The following is a 24,920-nucleotide window of genomic DNA, read 5'->3' as shown; positions in this document are numbered from 1 at the left end:
AGTTTAGGGGAAATAGTGCAGAGGAAGTTCCCTTTATTCAAATCCACCAGTGGGTCTGGTTATTTTCACACAGTTTAAATTGTAAAACTGAAACATGTTCATAGCTGTGAGTCTCCAACCACACTTCCTCCAGGCAGGCTCATTTACGAGGGCTCAGGTTTACTTTCATATTTGTAGAAAGTACAGTGTTTACCAATAGCAAACATGTTAGATAAAGCAGTTCTTTAACTTCCTCTTCTTGCAGTTGTTTCCCCTCTTGAGCTGCAGTCTTTGTTTTAGCACCCTGTATAGCAGGTCATGCCTCAACAGAACTTGAAGTACAGGATTGGCTTGTCATGCTGTGTAATTGAGCTGACGGGTTTGATTTTCAAACTGAGGGCTAAAATTAGGTTTGCAAACAATGGTATGAGTAGTGTTGAGAAGTTCAGTCCATCAGAACTTTTCTTAGTCGTTCAGTTAATACTGCTGCAATGCAGTGAGCAAGGTTTGTATTTTAATTAGAAGCTTTAGCGTGCATTGTGTGGTACTGCAGCAGTGGAGCAAGTATTCAGATCCTTTACTTAAGTAGCAATAACACACTGTAAAAATACTGCATTGAAATGTTGCTATTGCAAGTACGTGTGTAAATATTATTAGCAACCTCCAAATTATTCAGTTTAGTGTAATTTATGACAAGTAAAAGCAGTAAATCCTCACATTTAAAAACACAGACATTTTTGCTTGAGAATTGACTCAAAGAATTTGCCAAATAGCTGCTGATTAATATTCTGTCGATCGACTAATTGATTAATAGTTTCAGCTCTAATTTCATATGCAACTAGCTGTTTAATTTAATCTATAACAGTCCATCATATTCTACGAGTTCATCATGTGAAGTTTGTAAAGTATATTACCTGTAGTAGAGAGTATAGTAGTAAAGTATTTCATTTGAATTGTAGAAGAGTAGAAGTATAAAATGGAAATACTCACATATTACAAGTACATCAGATTTGTATTTTAGTACAGTAGTTGAGTAAATGTATTTTGCTATTTTAAAAATTTGGAGGAAGTTGAAGACCTGAAAAAATTAGTCGATTAATCTCCTTTTTGATAAACGATAACCTGTTAAATCATTTTTCAAGCAAAAAGCCAAACATTCGCTTTTTCAGCTTCTCCAATATGAGGATTTGCTGCTATTGTCTGTTTTATATTGTTATAAACTGAGTATCATTTGACATTTTTCACTATTTCCTCACATTTTTATACACAAAACGATTAGACGATCAGTCGAGACAATAATCTGCAGATGATTTGATAATGGAAATAATCCTTATTTTTACTTACAATGGCTCAAGACTAAGAAGAATGAGAAGAAGAATGTGTAATATTTTTATGAATGTGGGTCACAGGATGTAGGCGTATTTGCATTGTGCATAAGAATGATTTCAGTCAGTGGAAAGTCATAAAGTCAAAGCAGCACAGCTGAACTTGTATTCTGGTTTGTCCGATAGTAACCCAGCGAAGCTGCAACGTGTGATATGAGTGTGTGTGTGTGTGTGTGTGTGTGTGTGTGCCGGGGAGTATCTCTGTGGGGGGATGGGTTTGAGTTTCATAGCATCATCTGTCAAGAGACTGTGTGTCCTCAGAGCCTCTTCCCCCACCTTATTCATTTGCTTGCGTAGCCTTATATGGAAAGTGGATCTTGTGGTGTGAGCAGTTTCAACCAATCCGGTTGGTTTGGGGTGACGGAGGAGGGGGGGAGTGTGTCTAGAGGAAGCTGGCTGGCCTGGTCTGGGTGGGGTTTTTTAGGGGGTGGGACCAACCGAGCCGGCTGCTGTTTGAAAATGAATGATATGCTGCTCAAGTTGTAGAAACAGTGGGCTGTTGGCGTATTGTGTGTTCAGCGGCAAACAGCATTTACAGAAAAGGGGAAAAGTAAAAGTGGACAATTACAAAGAAAACCTGAAATACAAACCAGGAAGAACAATAGTTTCCAGCAATGCAACGTGAGTAGCTTTACATTTATATGTTTTATTGAATGTTGCTGAGATGTAGTCCTATTACCTTAAACTCCAGCTTTCACTTAGACAGATCAGGTTTGGTAAGATGCCTGAGAACAGCTTGCTTATATGTACGATACTACGGATGTTATATGAATTAAGATCAGTTCCATCCTCAGGTTTTATGCCATATGTCTGATTTTCCTTGTTATCATTTGGCTTAACCACTCTCTAATTTAACAGCTCATTTGTAGCCTGATTTGAACACAGATATCATAAACTATTACACAGTATTTAAGGTGAAATGTGTGGCTCTCCACAGCATGTGGACATCTGTTCACTTGTAAAAGGGTGTAACCCATCCAGCAGATCTGTGTGAATTTGTTAAAGGGATGCCTTTAAAGCCTTTTCCATTTTTTTCCCCTTTGAAATGTCTGCATTTGCTTACAAATATTTGAAACTGGATCAAACATGTTCATGTTGACGTGGTAGCTGTGTAGTGAGGATGCTGATGATCACGCCCAGTCGTAAACCACTCTGCTGGGGACTGCTCCAGCATGCAGATCTTTCAGAGGATGTATCGATAGATGAATGTATGATAGAAGGTTATCTCTCTGGTGTTTTGGGCGACAACGTTAGGTTCAGACAGTCTGCTGTTATCTTGGACAAGGGGAGACTATGGATGAGAATAAAGGGACCAAACAGATGGGAGGGGTGGTGGTGGTGTTTTGTCTGAACTGTTTGACAGGGGATTAACCTAACTGAAGTGTGCAGGCATGGTGGCATATTGTGTTGGGGAGAGCCCCTGGTTTGGTTTTAAGCATTCATGTTTCTGGCTGAAGATGGGGTTGTAATAGTTGTCTGCTTTCTTTATTAAGAAGATACTCCTTCTACATTAAAAGATGATCAAACTAAAAAAGTGTTATCTTTACAACTGTTGCATTTTCTCTTTCTGAATCGAACAGCTGTTGTTGCACACGACTCTGCTCTACATTTGTAATCCTCTCCTGATTGCATGAATGCAGTTGCAATAATGATGTCAGTTTGCGCAGCGCTAAATCCATCAGATCATTCATCCTGAAGCTGGCACATGACACGGAAACTTAACAAAGCCATGCAAGAAAGGATGAAAAAAAATGTCCTCAAAGAGGTGCAGAGCTGAAACGATCAGTCGGTTAATTGATTTGTTGAGCGACAGATAATTAATCAGCAACTATATTGGTAATCAATTAATTTCAGGCCAAACATTTGGTTGTTTCAGCTTCTTTGATGTGAATGTTTTCTCTAGGGCTGCAACTAATGATTATTTTCATTGTCAATTAATCTGTTGATTATTTTCTCGATTAATCAATTAGTTGTTTGGTCTGTAAAACGTCGTTAAATGACGAAAAATGTGGCCAATCAGCTTACTGTCATAGAGGAGTAAAGAAACCAGAAAATATTCCCATTTTTTTAGACTTTTTTTCTTAAAAAATGACTCAAACTGATTAATCACTTATCAAAATAGTTGGCTATTAATATAATAGTTGACAACTAATCGATTAATCGTTGCCTCTGCTTTTCTCTGTTTTATAACATTGTAAATTAAATATCTTCTGGTTTTGGACTGTTGATCAAACAAAACATGAATTTGAAGACATCACCTTGGCTTCTGGGATTGATTTATTATTTTAATGAGTTGATGGGCAGGTTAATCTGTACTGAAAATAATTGGTTGACGCAATACCACGGTGTCTTGGGAAGTAGGCCTGCAAGATCAAGTTGCCAAGGGACTAAGGATGTACATTAGTGTTCTCCTTAACTCCTGCTTGTTTAGATCTTGTAGCCTATTTTATACTGATGTTCATTAACATGCTCTATCCCTATCAAAGAAATGAATAAGTGAAGGGGGAGCCCACAAATGGATCCCATGGGTGATATCGGTAAACCACATTGCAGGAAATGGATTATGACAAATCTGAAAGTGATAGTTTACCACGTCGGGTAGGAGTATTATTTTGGGGCCGATCGTGGATGAATAACTCTGTAACCGTTGGTGACAAATGACTGATGTTGTAAGGCGTTTGTCACTGCCTGACAAGAAGTAGGGGGTTGTCACAGCAGAGCTGAATCAGAGGCATGCATCTCAAGCTTTTATCCGTGATCTTAAAACGTGATGAGCTCATGTGATGAAACCTCATCAGACCGAAATGGACACAGTGTTGAGAGGAAATAAAAAGGGGGCGAGTAAGAAATAGCCTCAGGGCTTTTTCCGGTCTGATGTTTGAGGCTATATTCTTCCAGACCCGGAGGGTACAAGTGACTGGGCCTTTTCTCAAGACCAGTGTCACGCCCCACACACATCCCATCCTTTCACCCCCCCCAAAAATGTGTCCTAAAGACATAAGAGGAGGGGGGAGGATTTTTTTAAATGTCTTCCCAAACCACACCCCGGTTCACTCCATATCGGCCTGCCTCTACTCTCAACTTAACTCCCTTTTAATACTGCTGGAAACGCATCCACTAACAGCTGTGTATGTGAGGAATCTGCAGCTGTATTGGAAGTAAGAAGCGAAATAAAATGTCAGATCACCCTGTGACACCTATCACCTTCACTGAGAGACTTTCAGGCTGCCATAGGACTCATTAACAGTCTCCTCGGGGTCAGCTGGCTGCTTGCCCCATGACTTAAGTAGGATTGTTTTTCTTTTACAACAGACTCCTCAAAGTCTGGAATTTCAGGAATGCTGGTAATTTTATTCACACATGGGGAAATGCCATTTCACCTATTTTCGTAGTTATATTTGAAGGTGTGGTTGGGTGCGTGATGGTAAATGTTTTCGTTCCTGTTCTCTGACCTCTCTGGAGCCCAATTGTCCCTGACAGGCAAGTCATGATAGGCTGCTGTCACAATAGGCAGACGAAGCCGCTGGTATGTGTTTTCAGCCCCCTTAAATAAACACGCCAGCAGCAGCAGCAGCTCGGACCTGTGATTTACGAAAACAGAGGGAGCGTCATGGACGCGTGGGTTTGACGCTGGCCGAGTAGTGATGGTTTATTGTTTAGGAGGCTTTAACGTGTTTCCTGTGATGAGGTAATGGCCAAGGCAGAAAACGATTCTCCCTCCAACTCTTTTGAAATGGAAGTGATAATTAGGGCTGCCCCCCTTTTAGTCAATTAGTCGACTAATCGGCCGTTTGGTTTTAGTCGTCTAAGATTTCTTTAGTTGATTTGTCATTTTTTTATGCTTTTTTCATGCTGAATGACTTATTTCTAAGAAACTAATGAGCACATCTCTGGTAAACAAGATTTAAAGTGGTGCTTTTGTGTGATTCTTTGTGGAGAAACTCAGATTTACAGAGCTGTCAATTAAATCAACTAATCCATTAGTCGACAAAATTGAGTGTTGGTCAACTGAGAATTTCTTTGGTCGAGGACAGCCCTACTGATTAGACATTATAACACCATGTAAATGATGCAGGATGATTGATACAGGAGAAAAAAATCTGGTTTGTCCGTCTTCCACGCCCTCATATCTCAAAATTAGGTTTCATACTCAGTTTAGTTTCATCTACATGACTTCATTGGATTTTCAGAAGGTGGAGCAATGGAAACGTTGGCGTTTTGTTGACCAAGCGCAGCAATGAAAGGCAATCCATTATTTGCATCAAGACAATGTTATCTGTAATAAAACTCGGCTCCATATGTTCCCCGCGCTGTTGCCATACAACCGAATTTTGTCTACAGAACATCCCTAGTGTAGACAAATACAATGTTTGTTGAGCAGCTCATAAAGTCAGCTATAAAGGTTTATAACATGTTCTTCCTTTTTTCTGTATGAATTCAGCAGAGGACAGTCACTATGTTTGGAGTCATTTATGTGTAAATACCTATTACTGAAACCTGCACAAGAGCCAAAACCAAGAATGGGTGTGTAAATATAACCACAACTACAACTGCTAGAAAAAGTACTGTGACCCGGTGCCAACAGCACTCAAGTGTGAGTCTTGTGAGTACTAGAAGATGCCGGCTGTCACATGTTGGCGTTATTGTCTTGCAATTAGACCAAGGGAGCAATTCTTTTTTTCTTTTTTAAAGTCATATGGTATCTTCCCAAAAGAGTGCATGTGTTTCTAGCACTCGTACCCTGAAATTATGATCCGTTATGATCAGTAATGTCGATATCTACACATCAAATTATTTACAATATTTACAACAGAATATAAAATACTCTATATTAAGTAATTAATTCAGTAACATATTAGTCAATAGTATGAAAAACAAATATTTTAGTTCCTAGTTGTATGATCCTCTGAATATAGTGACATAATAAATATAATATTTCAGTTTTTCTCAGATGATTTGGATACATGCTACAAAGAGGACTCACCATTCTACAAATGAACAATGAAATACAAAAAAATAACAAAAAATTGATTTAATCATAAACGTAAGTAACTCAGTGTACTAAATTAAAGGTGAAATGAGACATCCCGGTCTCATTCCCAGGGCGTCAAATGCCGACGCTTTGCCACGGCCATCGGTTTTCGATACCGCCGCACAAGGCACCCTTTAGCTCCGGTATGCCACACACCAGGCTTTCTATTAACTACAATGTAAACCCATCCGCGGCAACGGTAAACGCTCAGGCAAATTGCGCTGGGAGTGTGGTGATGTAGTTTAAGGAACGAAAGATGCACAGAGTTGAGGTGGACGTGTCCAACAAACACAAGGCTTTCATCCAGGAGACCGCTGTCCGTGTATCGTGTATTCCGTTTCAAACAATTGCGTCTCAATTGTGAGGATTAGCTTCCTTTCACTGTTTTATATCAACGTAAACGGCATGTATTGTATGTACGAAACAAATAAAAAATAATTCTGAGTTGCAGCCCTATATACTAAATTAAATCACCAATGAAATAGCTCAGTATAAATAGCCCCTAGATTTGGACATTATTAAAAAGGTCTAACTCCTCGTTCAGTCCCTAAGGATAGTTTTTCTGTTTTTGCCTTTTTGCAGATGCACCTGATACAGTGCTTGGACATGCTTACACTACGTTGCCTATATACAGTATGTACACAGTAATAAAAATGAACATAAATTAATTTCAGTTGTTTTTTAGCTATAATATATCACTACCAAACATTACAGTTCTCCAACCATGTATTTTGTATATATATACTGTAGCTACATACTTCTAAGACATTATAGCTGGCCCTAACAAAAACAAACTAAAACTACTGTAAAACTACAAATATAAAAACTAAACCTTTCTGAAAAACTGAAACTAAAACTAGCAAACCTAAAAAAAACTAAAAATAAAACTAAACTAAAATGAGATCAAAGTCAAAACTAAAATAAAATAAAAACGAATTGAAAATTCAAAACTCTTATAACCTTGGTTGCGGATGCTTGTAAGTGATGTGTTTGTCAGATATACAGTATATCTAATGAGCCCTGTCCCTCCTCTCTCCTCTCAGTGACCGTGTGTGAGCCCACCGCCATGTCCGAAGCCGTGGTGATGGAGCCTCCCAGACCCGCCGGCTTCTTGGAGTCATCGTGCGGCGTAGGAGACAGCGCAGGCTCCCTCGATGACGGCATCGTGTATACAGCAAAGTACGTCCACACAAACACATCCAGGACACCCTGATACCACTGTCTCTGGAGCTTTGGGTATTAGAAGATGAATCTGAGGAGGCAGAAGATGAACAATAAGTTAGAGAAGAAGACACATTTTTCTGCTCCTTGAATTAATGTTTGTATTTTACCACCCAGGTTAGAGCCCCAGCGCTCAGTGGTAATTCACATAATGTTAGTAATTGTGCCTTCTCATTGTGTGTACGCTTACATTCCTGTCAGTGTAATCATAGTGATTTTATCACTTTTGAAGCTTTAATTTAGTGCAATAATAATATAAACTTGACTTTGAGACTATTATTGTGAGTTTTAACAAGATCCACAGCTGACATGAACTTATAATATGTACTTTCAGGATGATGATGATGATGAGTTTTGGGAGCCACAGTTTTCCCCACATGACTCAGAGCAGGTTAAGGTTTCTGCCTGGTTTTCCCCCAGGATGCGACAGTCCACAAGTGTCATGTATTTTCCTTTCCCTTTTTCCAGTGAGTCTTCAGAGGAAGAGTCCGCCGGGGAAAGGGAAGAGGAGATTGGTGCACATGATGAAGTCGCCAGCAGCACCAAGACTACAGAGGTCCCTGCTGGACAGACCTCAAACACACAAACAGGTGAGGGCTGAAGAAAAGCAGTCACCTGTGCGTGACCTGAATGTGTTTACTTTCTTTGACCCTCCCCGGACTCTAACACTCGGGAGGGTGCAGCCGCATTAAAATGATCAAAAGCAATATATACAGTCACACAACTGGGATATAATATAAGTGTGATCCAGTCACTGTTGACTGCTGAAGTCAGCATCAGTGAACGTGTTTTTTCTCCCTGAGGAAGTGCGCGAACTCTACATTCTTTGGAAGAACAATTTCACTTCCTTTTTCCTGCCTGCTTTTCCAGTCCGCACTATGACATGTCTTCCTGTCTTAGTCACTGAGGGAAAAGTCCTGACACGTGAATTTCCATATTTCTTAAATTTCTTCTTGACTATTTATGGGCACCTTCATAATTACTCAACTCAGTGGAGTAGTTAAGCTGTTATTGTATTAGTTTGGTTTCATAGAATTATACACTGAAATCATCTGAGATTTTCTTACTGACTTAAATACCATTGAATTGAACTATCACCGTACATGTCTGCTGCTGGCAGTGTCCATAAAACAACAATCACCATCCTGCCCTCTCATCTACTCTTGTACTGATAACCAGCTGTTTGTGTTTGGTCATAAATCCACCATCATTTAGTTCATCCGTCTGCAATATGACACCGTTTATTGAAAACATCCTGCTGGCTGCGCGGGGGGGCGGGGGCTGGAGCCGATCCCAGCTTATATTGCGTGACGGCGGGGTACACAGGTCACCAGACTATCACAGGGCTGACACATAGAGACAGACAACCACCTACACAATTGAGAGTCAACAATTGACCTAACCTGCATGTCTTTGAACCTGCAACCCTCTTGTTGTGAGGCGACAGTGCTAGCCACTGCACCACCGTGCCTTATCTAAACCATTTTATTTAAAGATGAAACCAAAGTTTGAGCATTAAAAACGTTGTAATGATCCCTCACTGCACAGAAACTGTGTTAACTGTGGCCAGCATGGTGGCTCAAAGTTGAACCAGGAAGTCACCGGGGGTGGGGGTCATTTTCATTATTTTCCCTTTCAAATGAGTTTGGCTGACATGAGTGTTTGATTACAACCTGTATGAGGATCTGTTTCATGTTCCCGGCAACTACTTTGCTGCTTACAGTGTTGTGTTTTTTTTCTTCAACAATAATTTAAAATATTGTAATGTTCTTAATGCACTCCGTTTATCATAACAACTCTTGGTGAAAATGCGTGTTTTTATTTATACTAATGATAATATACTTCATTTATAGAGTGCTTTTCAAGGCATTCAAAGACACTTTACATGACAAATTGAATAAAAGAACATTTTGTGTTTCATGTGAGAATGTTTGATTCTCCAAAACATTTAAAAAGCCTGTAAAGGTTGTTATAATGGCTATATACTATATACTATATACTATATACTATATACTATTAATTTTACTGTTTCAAAGAAGTATTGTCTTGTTAGTAGCTTTAATAGTGCCAGAGGATGTGTGGTATCTCGTTGAATACCACAAATACAGGGTGTCTGCTGCAACTCACATGATGATGGAGATCAGGGGAACAAGCAGAAAGTTTAGTTCTGCATGTTTCTCGGAAAAATTGAAATCTCTTGACAATCCTTTGCTTATTTTTCTGAATGTGTTTTTCTTCCAGTGAACGCCCAGCGCCCAAACTCCCTGCCGGTGGCAGCAGCAGGAGAGCCCAGCCTGTGGACGTCACAGGGTGATGCAGATGTGAAACTGAGGATGGGGGACTCTGGCCTGGCTGCTGAGACCCCTCTGACTATCAACCAGATGTTCACCTCCGCTGTGGAGCACTTTGGCGACTACACAGCTCTGAGCTGGAAGGAGGGCGAGCAGCAGAAGAGCCTGAACTACAGAGAATATTACCAGACCTGCCGCCAGGCTGCAAAGAGCTTCCTTAAGGTAGTTTTATTTATATATTGAGTAATCCAGAATAAATAGAAGTCATACATGAAAGGACCAAAATATCGTCTGTACAGTTGAAGTATTCTAATTCCTGTTTTTAGTACAATAATATTTGGGATGATTTTAGCAGCACAAACCACCAAAACCTCCTTAAATGTATTTTCAGCTTTCTCAGTAATAAAGAAAACAATTAGTCGATTAATTGACTGGTTAAGTACATTTTTGGGGGGCATTTTTTGCCTTTATGGGACAGATTAAGCATGTGCATATGACATGCAATTAAGGTCCCAAGGTTGGAATTGAACCGAGGACGTTGCGCTCCCAAGTTCATTTTTATGCAAAAATTATGAATGCTCAAGTTTCTCCAATGTGGGGATCTGCTTTTCTCTGTTTTATATCATCATTAATTGAATATCTTTGGGTTTTGGACGGCTGGACGGACAAAACAAGTCACTTTGGGCTCTGAGAAATCATAATTGACATTTTTACAGACAAAATGACTAATCACACAGTAATGGGGTGGTTAATGTGTAGCTTATATAAGAGATTAAATTACATTCTGTGTGGAAATGTAAGTGTATTATTTCAGATCTATCATTTATTGCTTACATTGTCAGGTTTAGTGTAAAACAAACCCACAACAGTTCAATGCTGGAAATATTGCCGTTGCTCAATTAGGGAAATTCCTCACAGTAGTTTCATTTCAATGAAATAAAAATTCTCAATTACACAACCTTTACCCAGAGAGGAGTATCTGTAAAGTGTTTGCTCCTTTTTGTTTCTATTCACCCTGAGCAACAATTCCACGTCAGTATCAGGTCTAAGATTTGTTTTTTGTTGTAAACAATCGACTTCTGTTATTTGTTTGAAAGCCGGTCTAGACGACTAACAACGCATCACAATGGAGTCGGGGTGAAATGTGCGTGAGGCAGGTCAGGACAGGCCTCAGCTGTTCGTACAGGACAGAGCATGTTATTGTTTAGTGTGAAACTCAACACAGTTAGCATGGAGACTCAGCAGGGTATCATGGTTACATACTTACACGTGTCTCTCTGTGTTTAAAACATACAAACTATCCTGAACTTCAACACATGCCGACTCCTCGACACGCAACGTGATTTTCCATTTGCAGGAGTGGAGGTTCAGATGTCAAACCTCATATGCAGTGTTGGTATCGGTTCCCAATTACAGTAGTCTCGTGTGTACATTCGGCTATGTATCTGTTTCCATAGTAACAGCTGCCGTGGCAATATGCCTCCCTGAGCTCTGATCTGTGTGTAGATCAGCAGATCTGCTGCTGGCAACTCAAAACTGACTCCAAATGATTCAGGAATATAGACAAACTTCCTTAAAAACTGATTTCAGTGCATGCAAGATAATATAGCTTCCCTCTACTAAACTTGCAGAGCACAGCGAAAAGTTTCATCCCGAGAGCAGCAATATTTACCTTGTTTTCTTTCGCCAAACTGTGTTTTAGAAATTAATTAAAGAGGGGCATAGATGCATAAAATGCAACATCACCCAGTTTGAATAAGTTCGTTTCATGTCACCTTTTTTTATTATATTAAAATAATTATTAAAAAATGAAATAAATGAAAGAAAACGAAGCCGAGAGGAAAGAGAGATTACACTCTACCTGTGTTCCAGCTAAATTATAAATAGACAGTGAAGATGGATGTGCAGAATATTCCTATACGATTTCTAAGATCATTTAACAATGTGTTCTTTTATTTATACCTAACAAGTATGTTTTGTTTTTCTACAGCTTGGTCTGCAGCGCTACCACGGCGTCGGCATCCTGGGCTTCAACTCAGCCGAGTGGTTCATCTCTGACATTGCAGCTATTTTGGCAGGGTGAGTTCAGTGGGGAGTTCAGTGGTGAGCTCAGTGTTCCCTCGCTCACGTTGTCACAGCCAGCTGTGTTTTATGTGTGTGCTTTATGTGTTATGTGTGCATGTCTTCCATACCTGGGTCGTGTGAACCAAGACTTGAAATGTGAGTTCACCAGACCACAGATCTTCAAGTGTCATGCAGTTCAGCACGTAGCCTGTGAAAAGAAAGATATCTGGCTTGAAAGGTTACAGCACAATGACAACAGGAAGCTGATCAACTGCAGTGTTATTTAGGCAGGGTATCATATCAAAGTCAGAATTTTGGTATTGTGAAAACACTACCAGCTACAACAGTAAAATGCTGCTTACACATTGATCATTTCAATATTAATCTAGTTATATGATATTATGTGAGTCACAGTGGCTAAGTACTTTTACTTTTGATACTTTGAGTACATTACCAGAGACACAGTACTTTTGAATCGTTATACATTTTTGTACTGATCATTTTACCCAAGTAAAAGGATTTGAGTTCTTCTTCCACCACGAATGAATTGTACGCAGATCACTTATAACAGTAATCACCAGCCTCTCTTCTGCAGTGATTGCATGAATATTCAGCGCTGATGGCCCCAACAGAAAACAGAAACCTCGTGCTTCCTTCAGCGAGCTAAAAGGGACCGAGAAATTGACTCCAACTGAGAATCCAAAAAACCTTTTAATTAAGAACGGACTCATTGATTGGTCGAGGGCAGATTTGTCTCAACTGAGCTGCGTACACCTCCAAACATCTGTGACAGGACATTTGGTTTTTCACGCCATCTGCCCGATTTGAGCCGTGATTATGGTGATAATATCCTGGAGGGCTGATAGCAAGTGTGAATTGAGGGACAAGAGTTTGGTTATACAGAAAATCAGTATGTTTCTCTAAAACTGCAATACACATGGTGATACTGATTGTGGATTCCTCAGTTTCCCACGCCTTCTGTCTGCTGAGTGACGCATAACAACAAGGTTGTATTGAAACTATGGTTAACTCGTCAATCCGGTCCTCATGAGCCAAATTACAGGTTTAGTTTTACAAACTCAGGAGCAGACTCACGTTTGCTGCAGTTCATGTTGCTGGAAATACATAAAATGACAACAATGCTGCTAGCTCAGGTATCGTCCCATCGTCACTAGGAATGGTTAAGAAAACAACAACATTAGGCAAAAATGAAGAGAAGAATCTAAAAGCGACGTTCACATTACAAGCAAATGTGGCCCAAATCTGATTTTTTTGTTGCTCTCATGTGACACATCTGATTCTTTAAAAGTAGTGTGGACACAGAAATCTGATTTTCTTCCAATCAGATCTGGGTCACTTTCAGGTCATATTGGATTTCATGTGTTTTTCCATGTTATACTTCATCACCATACAGAGTGGGAGCAGTCCGTTGAAACTCTCTTTCCACAGAATGGACACTGATAATGTTTGTTACCTGACAAAAAATACTTTTTCTATTTTACCGAATTCTTCTGCTAAATTCTGCGTCATGTTTCACTCAGTAGTAATAAATCAGCCGTTACAAAAAGGTGTAAACGCGTCGTTAAAGTGGACGATCATTATCTAATAATCACCAATGTTTATTCACTTTACATGGAGCTAAAATGAATACCCAATTATGTGGTGCAAATACGCAAGAAATCTGAATTGAGCCCTGTAATGTAGCCAAAGTCTCCTGCAGATCAATGTTAATGAAAACAGTATAAACTACTCCACTAGAGACCTGTTAAAACAAATAAACCCTCCACAGATGAAAGTAGGTCTGATCAAAGTTGAGAGCCCATTCGATGGAGACGATTTTGGGACATCATGAAATATCTCATACAACAGGTTTCTGCACAAAGGCAGAGTTTCTTATGAATCTGTGTAAAAAGTGTTGAAAGTCTGACTGTCCTTTTGTCTGCTGCAGTGGGTTTGCTGTTGGCATCTACACCACCAACTCTCCCGATGCGTGCCAGTACGTAGCAGACAACAGCAAGGCCAATATCATTGTGGTGGAGAATCACAAACAGCTGCAGAAGATCCTTCAGGTGAGAACAGAATGGGTTGCATATAAACACTGTTGACTATGAATTCAAGATATGATTACAGGTTTTATTTTGCTCAGCGATGGACCACAAAAAAGGCAGAGAAAAAGGAAATAGTTCCAAGCAAGGGGATTTGTATTTGTGATAAAGTGACGTAAAGAGGCCGCTAAATGTTTTTCTAAACATGCAGTAGTTATTTTTCCAGCTGTGAACAACTCCATTTCCTTTGTGCCTTCATTTGTGTACATCTACAGCACACTACATACTGGAAACCTGTTAAGAATCAGTATGCAGTCTGGATTTGGGACACAACCAGATATTTTTACATCGTTAATCTTATATTTTCCTTTTTAATGAAAGCTCTTGATTAATAAAGTATGCATAGTATACATGATATATTTATAAATACTTATAGCCAGTGGTGTAGTCTTCTTGTCTGCAGTTATGTACTCATCCGTTTGTTTACAGGTTGAAGACAAGCTGCCACACTTGAAAGCCATCATCCAGTACAAAGATGCACTAAAGGAGAAGAGACCAAATCTGTACTCAGTAAGTACACAATCTGTTCATGACGAACATGAAAAGATTTATTCAGTTAAAGAAGCATCATCTAAGTGATTTTTTGTTTGTGCTCTGCAGTGGGCGGAGTTCATGGAGCTCGGACGCGATGAACCCGACGCACCCCTCGACGCGATCATCTCCAGCCAGAGGCCCAACCAGTGCTGCACGCTCATCTACACCTCAGGGACCACAGGCCAGCCCAAAGGAGTCATGCTCAGCCACGATAATGTAAGTTACATGGGAAAGTGTGTTTTTTACCTCCGGAGGATGGTGGACTGTCACTGAAACTGACAGCGGAAACACACCTCGGTTGTAAAAGGGTGAAAAGTGCAGATGCTGCTGACAGATCGTCACATTTAAGTACTCCATTTAGACAGCTTGTTAGGCCAGTTTCTACTCCGGTAGGGATCAGCAAAATACCTCAAGGAGTTAAAATGACTCAATAGTATTGTTTGTTCAAGACAATCCGCTGTAGTCAGTGGTGGAATGTAACCCCAGGTAAATTTACTCAAATACTGTACTTAAGTACAATTTTTTATTTGAGTATTTCCATTTTATACCACTTTATACTTCTACTCCACTACATCTCAGAGGAAACTATTGTGCTTTTTACTCCACCGCGTTTATTTGATAACTTTAGCTACGTTGCAGAAATAAATGATGTATTATTATAGATTAAGTATATAAGTAGTTGACATTAGCTCCACCTTTACCAGCTGCATCAATAATTATAATCCAGTGATACATAATAATATATATAATTCTGAAATGGGCCATTCTGCATCATGATTACTTATCATTTGTAAGTATTTTAAGGGGGGGGGACCCAAGGTGAATAAGATAAAACCTTTAACTAATATCGCCATGAAACTAACTCCAGTTAATTAATAACATTAAGGCAATTGTTTTTTGCATTAAAAAATGTATTTTTAAATATGCAAATGAGACATTATGAAATGCTAACTTTTGGTGAATTTAGGAGAAATCTACAGACGCAAAAGTGTACAAAGTGTAGTAAAATAAACACTTAAATGTGTATTTGGATGTTTTCTATCCACTAGTGTGAAAGAAGACATGTTATGGAAGCAAAATAGCCAAAAATCTAAAACAAATGACCAGTGCATGACCAACAATGTTTTAGCCCCTTAAGTGTATTTTGAAGTAAGTACAGTTACTTGTACTAAAGTAAGATTTTGAATGCAGGACTTTTATTTGTAACAGAGTATTTGTACTTTGTGGTATTGCTACTTTTACTTAAGTAAAAGATCTGAGTACTTCTTCCACCACTGACTGTAGTCCTGTTAAACCATAGATTCATTAACTGGCACGTGGCTGGCTAGAACTTGTTTTCATACACACATTTTATTCTCGTCAAAGTTCACTTATAGGAGATATAAAACACTTTGGTCATAAACGTTCACTGTTGTTTGTGCATCTTGTAAAAGGCATGTCTCTATGTGACCTCCCATACATAAAACAATTAAGATACCTCATATTAACTGTGTTCCTCTCTCCTTCCCCTCAGATAACGTGGACCGCGCTCTCCACCAGCCGCCATGTGCGTCTGACAGACGCCACTGTCGCTCAGGAGGTGGTGGTCAGCTACCTGCCGCTCAGCCACATCGCTGCTCAGATGATCGACATCTGGGTCACCATGAAGGTCGGAGGGGCGTCCTACTTCGCTCAGCCAGATGCACTGAAGGTGAGATACAGCAGTATGTTTAGTACACAAACACCCAAAATATATGGAGATTTAAGATAAATATTGAGCTTTTAATCAGCAGCTGACAATTTCATTCATACAGAATATCTTTGATATATTTACATAATATTTGCAATACCAATATGAATGAATTTGTATAGCTCCTTTCATGCAGAGACGAAGCCCAAATTGCTTTACAAACAGGATTAAAAACAATGTTTAGAAGAGAACTAGAGCAAAAACAGAGAATAAAATGCTTACCAAACCATAACTCTAAAATATTAACAAAAAGTTTACAGGAATAAATAAACCCAAATAAAAAGCCAGAGTAAAAAGGTCTTTCATTTTGCCATCACCGTCATCATCACCCCTACACGTGCATTGACATATCCTGAGGGTGGACATCTGAGTGTGATACCGTAGATACGAAAAAGCTCCTTAGTTTCCAAACAACGTTGTGGAGGCAGATTTAATGTTTTCTGATCATTTCCACTCCGTGTGAGCCGTAAACCGTATGTGATATTTGTGTTTATCATCAGGGCTCTCTGGTAAACACATTGAAGGAAGTGCGTCCCACGGCCTTCATGGGCGTCCCACGCGTCTGGGAGAAGATGCAGGAGAAGATGAAGTCTGTCGGAGCCAAGTCTTCAACTGTGCGCAGGAAAATAGCTGCCTGGGCCAAAGATGTCGGCCTGCAGACTAATCTGACCAAGATGAATCAGTACGTACACGTTATGAAATCAGAGCTTTATTTAGACATGTTTTTATCACTCCTCCTTCCTGTTTCCATCCTTTGGTTCTGTCTTTTTACCAAAATGCTACTTTTGAAATGTCATTACTTTCCTCTTATGAGTTCACTTCATTATAAGAATATTGGCAAAGCATGTATTTTATTTTTGGGTATCTAGACATCCAGAGAGAGAGGGACTTAAAATTATGACTTTGTGTTTCATTTCTTATCCGTTGGACACTGGATTTATGTGAGCCTCAAGTCATTACACAACAAAACTTAAGGTCCAGTGTGTAGGACCTGGCAGCATCTAGCGGTGAGGTTGCAGATTGCAACCATCTGAAACTTCTCCCGTGTGCCAAGCGTGTATGAGAACTTTGCTGGCTGATTGGAAAACGTGAAAATGGTCATAAACTAAAGTATTGGATGAATTAAGTTTCGACCTGATAGTCACGGCAATCCATCCAATAGTTGTTGAGATATTTCAGTGTAAAACCAACAGACTGGCTGACGCTGCCGTCCCTAGAACCCATGCTGCTAGCGTGGCTCCAAACACTCAACACTTGCCGTTTTTTTGTTTTTCCTCAGAAGCGGAGCAGCTGGCCGCACGCCGCTCAGTTATCAATTAGCCAAAAAGCTTGTTTTCAAAAAGGTGCGTAAGGCTCTGGGCCTGGACCGCTGCAACAAGTGCTACACCGGCGCCGCTCCCATCACCAAAGACACCCTGGAGTTCTTCCTCAGCCTGGATATCCCCCTGTACGAGCTGTACGGCATGAGCGAGAGCACCGGCCCTCACACCGTGTCCATCCCCGAAGCCTTCAAGCTCACCAGGTACGTTTGTCTTTTTGACATCCAATTTGATTTGACGTTGACAAATCAGAGCCAACTCAAAAACACACACACTTGGTGGTGAATAATTAAAAACGTTGTTGTTGCCCTGCAGCTGTGGTATAGAGATCCCGGGGTGCAAGACGAAGCTGCACAACCCAGACGAGGAGGGAAACGGCGAGATCTGCTTCTGGGGCCGTCACGTCTTCATGGGTTATCTCAACATGCCCGACAAGACGGAGGAGGCTCTCGATGCAGAGGGTTGGCTGCACTCAGGCGACCTGGGCAAACACGACCAGAAAGGATTCCTCTTCATCACCGGAAGAATCAAAGGTATATTATATTCCTTGTAGAGATAGATAACACTCAAATAGGTGAGAGAGAGACTCCTTTTCCAGCCTCCAAAAGAATATGGATTCAGTGTCCTGTTAGAAGTGGTTGAATCTCTGTAAGCCTTAGGAACAATTTCTCCTTATCCGTGATCAATTAAACGTGTCCGATACTTAACCCGTGTGTGTGTCTTTGTGTTTGATTTTCAGAGCTGATCATCACAGCAGGAGGAGAGAACATCCCTCCTGTTCCCATCGAGGATGCGGTGAAGGAGGCCGTGCCGCTGATTAGCAACGCCATGCTGATCGGAGACAAGAAGAAGTTTCTTTCAATGCTGCTCACCATTAAGGTGAGAAACCGACGTCACGGTGACTACGTCCACTACTTATGAACAGTCTCTGGCTCATATTGAAACAGAAAGTCTTTACAAAGGGCTTCACAATTGAGGATAAAAATAAAAGATCATTGACGGTAAATGACTGCTCAATTGTAAATAAAAATGATCAAATTCATCACCCATAAATAATTTTAAATTAAGTCCATAAATGCACCTTTTGACATTTTACAGAACGCTGTGTAGACTGACATTATTTTATTATTTTTCAAACAACCAAAACAATGTTTTACTATACGGTAGTAAGTAGCGATCTTTAGAAAACTGTGTGCACACTTGGTCTAAAGTATGAGGTGCGCACATACTTCTCTTATAAATACCAGTTTATGTGTGGGAAATTGCATATGCATGTTTTTTTGTGCATGTTTATACAGTACAGCTGTCCTCTGTCCTGGTGTAACCTTTCAGATGGTTCTGTTTGTGCACTTTAACCACAGTTGAAGTAGAGGTCAGCAGGGCATTGTAATGAGAAGGGAAACTGCACGTGTGCAGATAACGCAACACAGGATGCAACAGGGTGTTGAACCGAGTGAAGTGTATCAGATGGAGACTGAAGATGTAGCTTGTCAGCAACACTGTATCTGAGTCTTGTAAACATCCTATCATTATACCTTTTATCTAATCTCAGATAGAGTCGATATATCTTGTCTCAACTGACGAAAAAGGAGCAGCAGTAAAAACTGCCATCTAGTGGGCTTTAAGGAAAACAACACCCCAATTAATAAAGAAATAAAATATCAATAAAATATTGGCAGTAATTCCAAAGAAATTTCAGATAAGTTACTTGCTAATTATCACCTAATTACCATGAAATTTGCAGACCTGTAAAATGAAGTGTTACCAAAACAAATATTAAGCAATTAAATTAAACCATCCAATTGTTTTTTCTCTCTGCAGTGCGAGGTAAACGCAGAGTCTGGAGAGCCAGAGGACGAGCTGACACCAGAAGCTGTCGAGCTCTGCAGGAAGCTGGGCAGCAACGCCACACGAGTCTCTGACATCGCAGGCGGCCGAGACCGGTTGGTCCACACCGCCATTCAGGAGGGAATCAACCGATTCAACGAGAAGGCAACCTCAAACGCTCAGCGCATTCAGAAGTGGATCGTTCTGGATCGGGATTTCTCCCTTGCAGGGGGAGAGCTGGGTGAGTGAGACGTGAACGCAGCGTGGTGGGCTGATTAGGGGATCTTTATTTTAAAGGAAGAAGACACTTGACTCTGTATTTTGTGCAACTTAAGCCTGCAATGTCCGAAACTCACAATGAAGACACCAATGTTTGAAATGCCCCTGTTTACATCATCTAACTCGGTGGTTTCCAACCTTTGTGTCACATGGTGCATGTCTCTATGCCTCAGACCGTTTCCTTCAAATAATTTATAGAGGCCTGTAGTGGTAAAACTCTTAGAAAGATTAGTTGATCAACAATCGATTATCAAAATAGTAATAGTAGACAGTTCATTTTCTAATAGTTTCAGCCATTTTTCACGCAAAAACGCCAACATCTGTTATTCCAGCCACTCACATGTGAAGACTTGTCGCTTTTATATACGGAATATCTTTGGTTTAGGAAAAAACAAGCTCTTTTAACACGCCGCTTTAGTTATAAAAGGCATTTTTCACTGTATTCTAACCTTTTATAGACAAGACAACTAAAATCAACAAAATAATCGTCAGATTAATCGGTAATAAAACGTTAATTGCAGCCTTAAAAAACTTTACATTTTTCCTACCCCAATAATCATCTTGTGACCCCCAGGTTGGAAACCACTGATCTAATGAATCCCTTTATCCATTATATGGTCTACTCATGTCAATATAATCCACTTTACATTATCAAGAGTCAAATGTATTAACTTACATTAGAATTGCAGAGGTCTGGTCTTACTTATGGGATCATTTTTCTTAATTACTGACAAACTGACCATACAGTATGTTCTCCCTGCTGCTGAATAATAATAATAATACTATATGGTTGCTATGAAGTGACCTGTTCAGTTTGTCAGATAGTCAGTAACTCTCCTTTTGAAGTGACTTTTAATGAGACTTTACATTTAATTACACATTTACATCAACTTGTCATTTATTAGCTTCCCAACATCATCGCAAAAATATTTTAACATTTTGAAATTAATACAAAAATTTCTGTAGAAATCTGCCTTTATGCTGAACTCTGACTTTGACCAAGTCTGCAGCAGGTTCAAGTTAAGCCTCAGATACAACGACCTCAAGTTGAGTTTAGGTGACCTCCACAGGACAAAGCAACTAGAGCTACGTGCCAAATTACATCTTTTCACTTTTAGTACGTACTGCAGCTGACCATACAAAGTACGTACTGTTGCAAGCAGTATGCATACAATTGTGACATACTACTTCCTCATAACATTGTGCCTTGAACTTTGACTCTCTTGCTCATATATCTGCTGTGCAGAGGATTGTGGTTCAGAATAGTTAGAATAGCATGCTGGCTTGCATACTGCAAAATGCAACCGGATGTAGTATGACATCCTGGTATTTTTGTAGGTATATTATTTGACATACTATGTAGTGGGACATACTAAATCTTTTTTCTGGCATACTAAATAGTATAGTAGTATGGGTATTGGAACGCACAGTAGGTTTAGACTAAATCTCGGGTGCTGCTTAAACTACAGATAACGTGTTTGTTTAACAATATGAATTCCTTACTTGTTCCACAGGCCCGACCATGAAGCTGAAGCGGCCGGTGGTGACGAAGATGTACAAAGAGCAGATCGAGAACTTTTATAAGGAGCTGGCGACTCCGACGACCCCCGACAACCCGCTGCCTTCCAAATAGAGCTCCTCCACCTCCACCTCCACCTCCACCTGCAGGGAGATCCAGACTGTCAGAGTTAACACGCAGACACACCTCACCTCATTTTATTCAACCATTTTTCTCTCCTGTGAAAAAATGTTTTGATTGCCTTAAGTTTTGGTCGTTCTGTCTTGGTTTACATTTTGTGGGTGTTGTACTAAAAGGAAAGCAGAATTAAGAAGCCATTGTCAAATAGCTTTATGATTTTGAAGACGTTATCAATAAGCTGAAGTTAACTATTTGGATTACTGGGGTGAACAGTAATATCGGGTAGATGAAGTAGCAGCAGCTGTATGTGAAAAAAGTTGTTGTTTATTGCACTGCATTACTTGAGATAAAGAGACAGAATAAAAAAAAAAAAAAGAAGCAGTTGATAGGATGTTTTTAAAGACGTAATTTGTGTTTTTGAACATGTTTTTCTTAATTTATTTTTGTTTTACCAAAGTTTACATGGGCCAAATGAGCTTCAAATGAAGAACATATCTAGAAAATGCTCTATTTGTAATTCAGCAATCATATCCAAATATCTTCTGGCCTTTTACATGTATTTGGGGTTTTTTGTCAGCCGGGTTTCAAAGAAAATAAGCATTTATTTTGTACATGTTTTCAAAAAGTCAAATGTTTTCTGTCGCGGTTACAAAGCTGTTGAATCTATCTCATAGCTCAGCATCCAAATTTTGTTTTTCATGCTGTAAAAACACGTCATTGAAGCCATATATCTATTTCCTTTTGTAATTGTAAAGTTAAACTCTTGTTATTCTGTATGCTGACTCAATGCAGACCAATTACACACATGCCTAGTCCTGTTGAAATGCTTTCCAACAGTCCTTCTGTGTGTATTCCTGCTGTGATTTTTGTGAAATACTGTAAATATGTTTTGCCTACATCATCATCTTTCTCTTGTTTTTACTTTACAGTTGATTTTTCAGCCATTTATTCAGCAGCTCATAAATCTCATGCATCATTTTTTTGCACTCAAACATGGAAACAAAGACGTACCTGGTCTGGGAATTGTACATAAGTTAGATTATATGTAGCTTAATGGCAAATATATCAACTGGTCTGTTGCCATCACTTATGCATCACACATATAAATGTTCAAATGCTCGAGGTTTTGATCCGGAGACCAAAAGTCTTTAACCTCCTTGAAGACATTTCACACATCTTCAAAGAAAACATTTTAATAATGAAGTAAAAGAGTTTGTTGCACTCCAAAGAGCCAATCTTATATATGAAGTAATTGTGTATATAATAAGCATAATGGTATTTGTAGTACTCTGATTTGAAAGTGAAGGTGGGTTTGGCGGTTATGGTTCGCTCAAAGTCATTGAAGTTCAGGGTAAACAAAACAGAGCCTTTTCGACGTGCGTGTATAAAGTTAAATAAGGAAATGACGGTGATTCAGTGTCTGGATTTACCTGAACCGAAAGAGCTGTTGTTGTTGTTGTTGTTGTCGTTGTTGTTGTTGTTAACAATGTCAGGGTTGAAAGATGGAAATATGCATGAAGGAGAAAAAGGAAACCGATCTGTTTCTGTCTACAGACATGTGAATGTTTGTGTGTTTGATCAGTTACGGAATAAAAGTTGATTAAGCTGATGTGCTGTTGTTCGTCTGTCTGTCTTTCTTGTAGTGTATCTGGCCTATTTAATGTAATAAAGGGTCTAGGATAACTTTTCTTAAGTAAAAGTAGCAATACCACAAAGTAGAAATACTGTTACACATAAAAAGTCATGCATTCAAAATTTAACTGAAGAAAAATTACAAAAATATTTGCTTCAAAATATACTTAAAATAGCACAAGTAAGAGAATTCATTATGCAGAATGAGTCCCATTTCAGAATAATAGATATTATATAACTGAATTATAATTATTGCGCATCACTTTAATGATGCAGCTGGTAAAGATGGGGCTGTTTTAATTGTATCTGTGCTGTATCGATTCTCCAAATCACTATTGATTTTATATTAGCTCTTAAAAATACGACGGAATTTTTTTTAATATATTGTCTTGCTTACGTAATCCCTGTATGATGATACATATGGTATCGTCAGATTCTTGCCAATACACAACCCTAGTATTAATCTATGATATCACAACAATTTATATGTTGATTATATTTTTAAATATTAATCTAAATCTGCTAAACAAGTTCTCAATAAATGTTGTGGAGTAAAATGTACAATATTTCCCTTTGAAATGCAGTGGAGTAAAAGTATAAAGTGACATAAAATGGGAATAAAAGTTAAGTACAGTGCCTTAAAATTGTACTTAAAATGCAGCTTGCAGGTTAAAGCCCCCAGTGAATGCATGTGTAGGAAAATTATGTAGACACACTACATTTAAAATGGACACTAGAATGTAAATATACATAAATATACTTATTTGTTTATTTAATTTATTATTATTATTACTCTCTTATTTTTGTATTATTATTATTGTTTTTTTATTTTATTCATTTATTTAATTTTTAATTTTTTAAATGTTTCTTTTTATTATTATTATTATTATTATGTCTTTTCTTAATTTTATTTCAATTTTGAATGTTGAAGTTGTTTTCTCTAGTGTACTTAATGAGTTTGTCTATAAGCTCAACTACTTAAAAATTGGTTTATAAATTATTGTAATTACGAACTGTAAATTGCATATATGAAAACAACCTCGAAAAAAGGGAAAAAATAAAGTATATAAAAAGAAATATATATATATACATAAATATACACTACAGTGACATCTGGAGGCGTTTGTGTAAAAGCCATTTGTTTCAATGTAGTTGCTGCATCTGCATAATACACTCAGCAATAAATACTATCTGACTTCATCTGTCTTGCAGCTGTGTTGCCTCATTCTCAAGCTTCACAATGGTAGAACGATTACAGGACTGTTGCATGTGATGAAACATACCAAACAACTGAGTCAACACACAAACAACTTTAGGGATAGTTTCAACAAGAGTTAGTTAGTTACTTACCTGCCATCATGGCTACTGAAATGTTATATAATATTAATAAGAATGTGTTTTCTTTACTGTATAATCACCTTAGAATGAGAACCGCTATGATTGTGTTACCTTAGAATGAGCCGTTTCTGTTTATATCTACGGGTCCTCCACATGGATGTGGACCACATGGTCATCTTCATGGATCTGGCCGCCATGTTTCTACAGTAGCCCAGAACGGACAAACCAAACTTCCTGCCTGAGGTTTATAATAAGCTGCAATCTGCAGCCTCTCCACTACATGTCACTTATAGAGGCGAGAGGGATGCCCCCTAAAAGTGCTTTAGTTTTCGAGATACCCCTACCGGAGGTAGAACAAAGCACAACAATGTTTTTTATATTCTCTTAGGTCTCCTACATATGAAATGGATTCTTGTTTAAAAATATTTTAAATAGTGATTAAATTGACAGATATTGTGAAACACCCCATAAATAAAATAAGTGCAAAATAAAGCCAAGCCGAATGGGAGATGGTACACCAAAACTCATGTAATTTCATAATGCTAG

General features: G+C 38.9%; 1 protein-coding gene and 1 long non-coding RNA gene across 2 annotated transcripts; both read left to right on the top strand.

The window, feature by feature from the left end:
* Positions 1 to 1,776: 1,776 nt before the first annotated feature.
* On the top strand, positions 1,777 to 23,013 carry acsbg2 (acyl-CoA synthetase bubblegum family member 2). The gene is made up of 15 exons (XM_074634845.1): positions 1,777 to 1,985; positions 7,440 to 7,575; positions 8,086 to 8,207; positions 9,859 to 10,130; positions 11,899 to 11,987; positions 13,921 to 14,041; positions 14,507 to 14,587; positions 14,678 to 14,827; positions 16,125 to 16,301; positions 16,841 to 17,022; positions 17,620 to 17,862; positions 17,975 to 18,192; positions 18,399 to 18,538; positions 19,481 to 19,727; positions 21,280 to 23,013. Exons 1-15 carry the CDS (start codon positions 1,979 to 1,981, stop codon positions 21,396 to 21,398), a joined length of 2,304 nt encoding a protein of 767 aa, XP_074490946.1. The 5' UTR covers positions 1,777 to 1,978; the 3' UTR covers positions 21,399 to 23,013.
* Positions 2,528 to 7,200, top strand: LOC141767495 (uncharacterized). The gene is made up of 2 exons (XR_012593860.1): positions 2,528 to 6,625; positions 6,707 to 7,200. It is a non-coding gene; the product is annotated as an uncharacterized LOC141767495 (long non-coding RNA).
* Positions 23,014 to 24,920: the final 1,907 nt, after the last annotated feature.

Source organism: Sebastes fasciatus, chromosome 5 (genome assembly GCF_043250625.1).
Source record: "Sebastes fasciatus isolate fSebFas1 chromosome 5, fSebFas1.pri, whole genome shotgun sequence".
NCBI classification, from domain to species: domain Eukaryota; kingdom Metazoa; phylum Chordata; class Actinopteri; order Perciformes; family Sebastidae; genus Sebastes; species Sebastes fasciatus.
The sequence above is the reverse complement of the archived record's forward strand: the minus strand, read 5'-3'. Positions and strand labels throughout refer to the sequence as shown.

Excerpts from the sequence above, each read along its gene's own strand:
- acsbg2 (XM_074634845.1), top strand. Across the intron at positions 11,988-13,920 it reads ATTGCAGCTATTTTGGCAGG|TGGGTTTGCTGTTGGCATCT; the intron begins GTGAGTTCAGTG and ends TGTCTGCTGCAG. Across the intron at positions 14,588-14,677 it reads AGAGACCAAATCTGTACTCA|TGGGCGGAGTTCATGGAGCT; the intron begins GTAAGTACACAA and ends TGTGCTCTGCAG.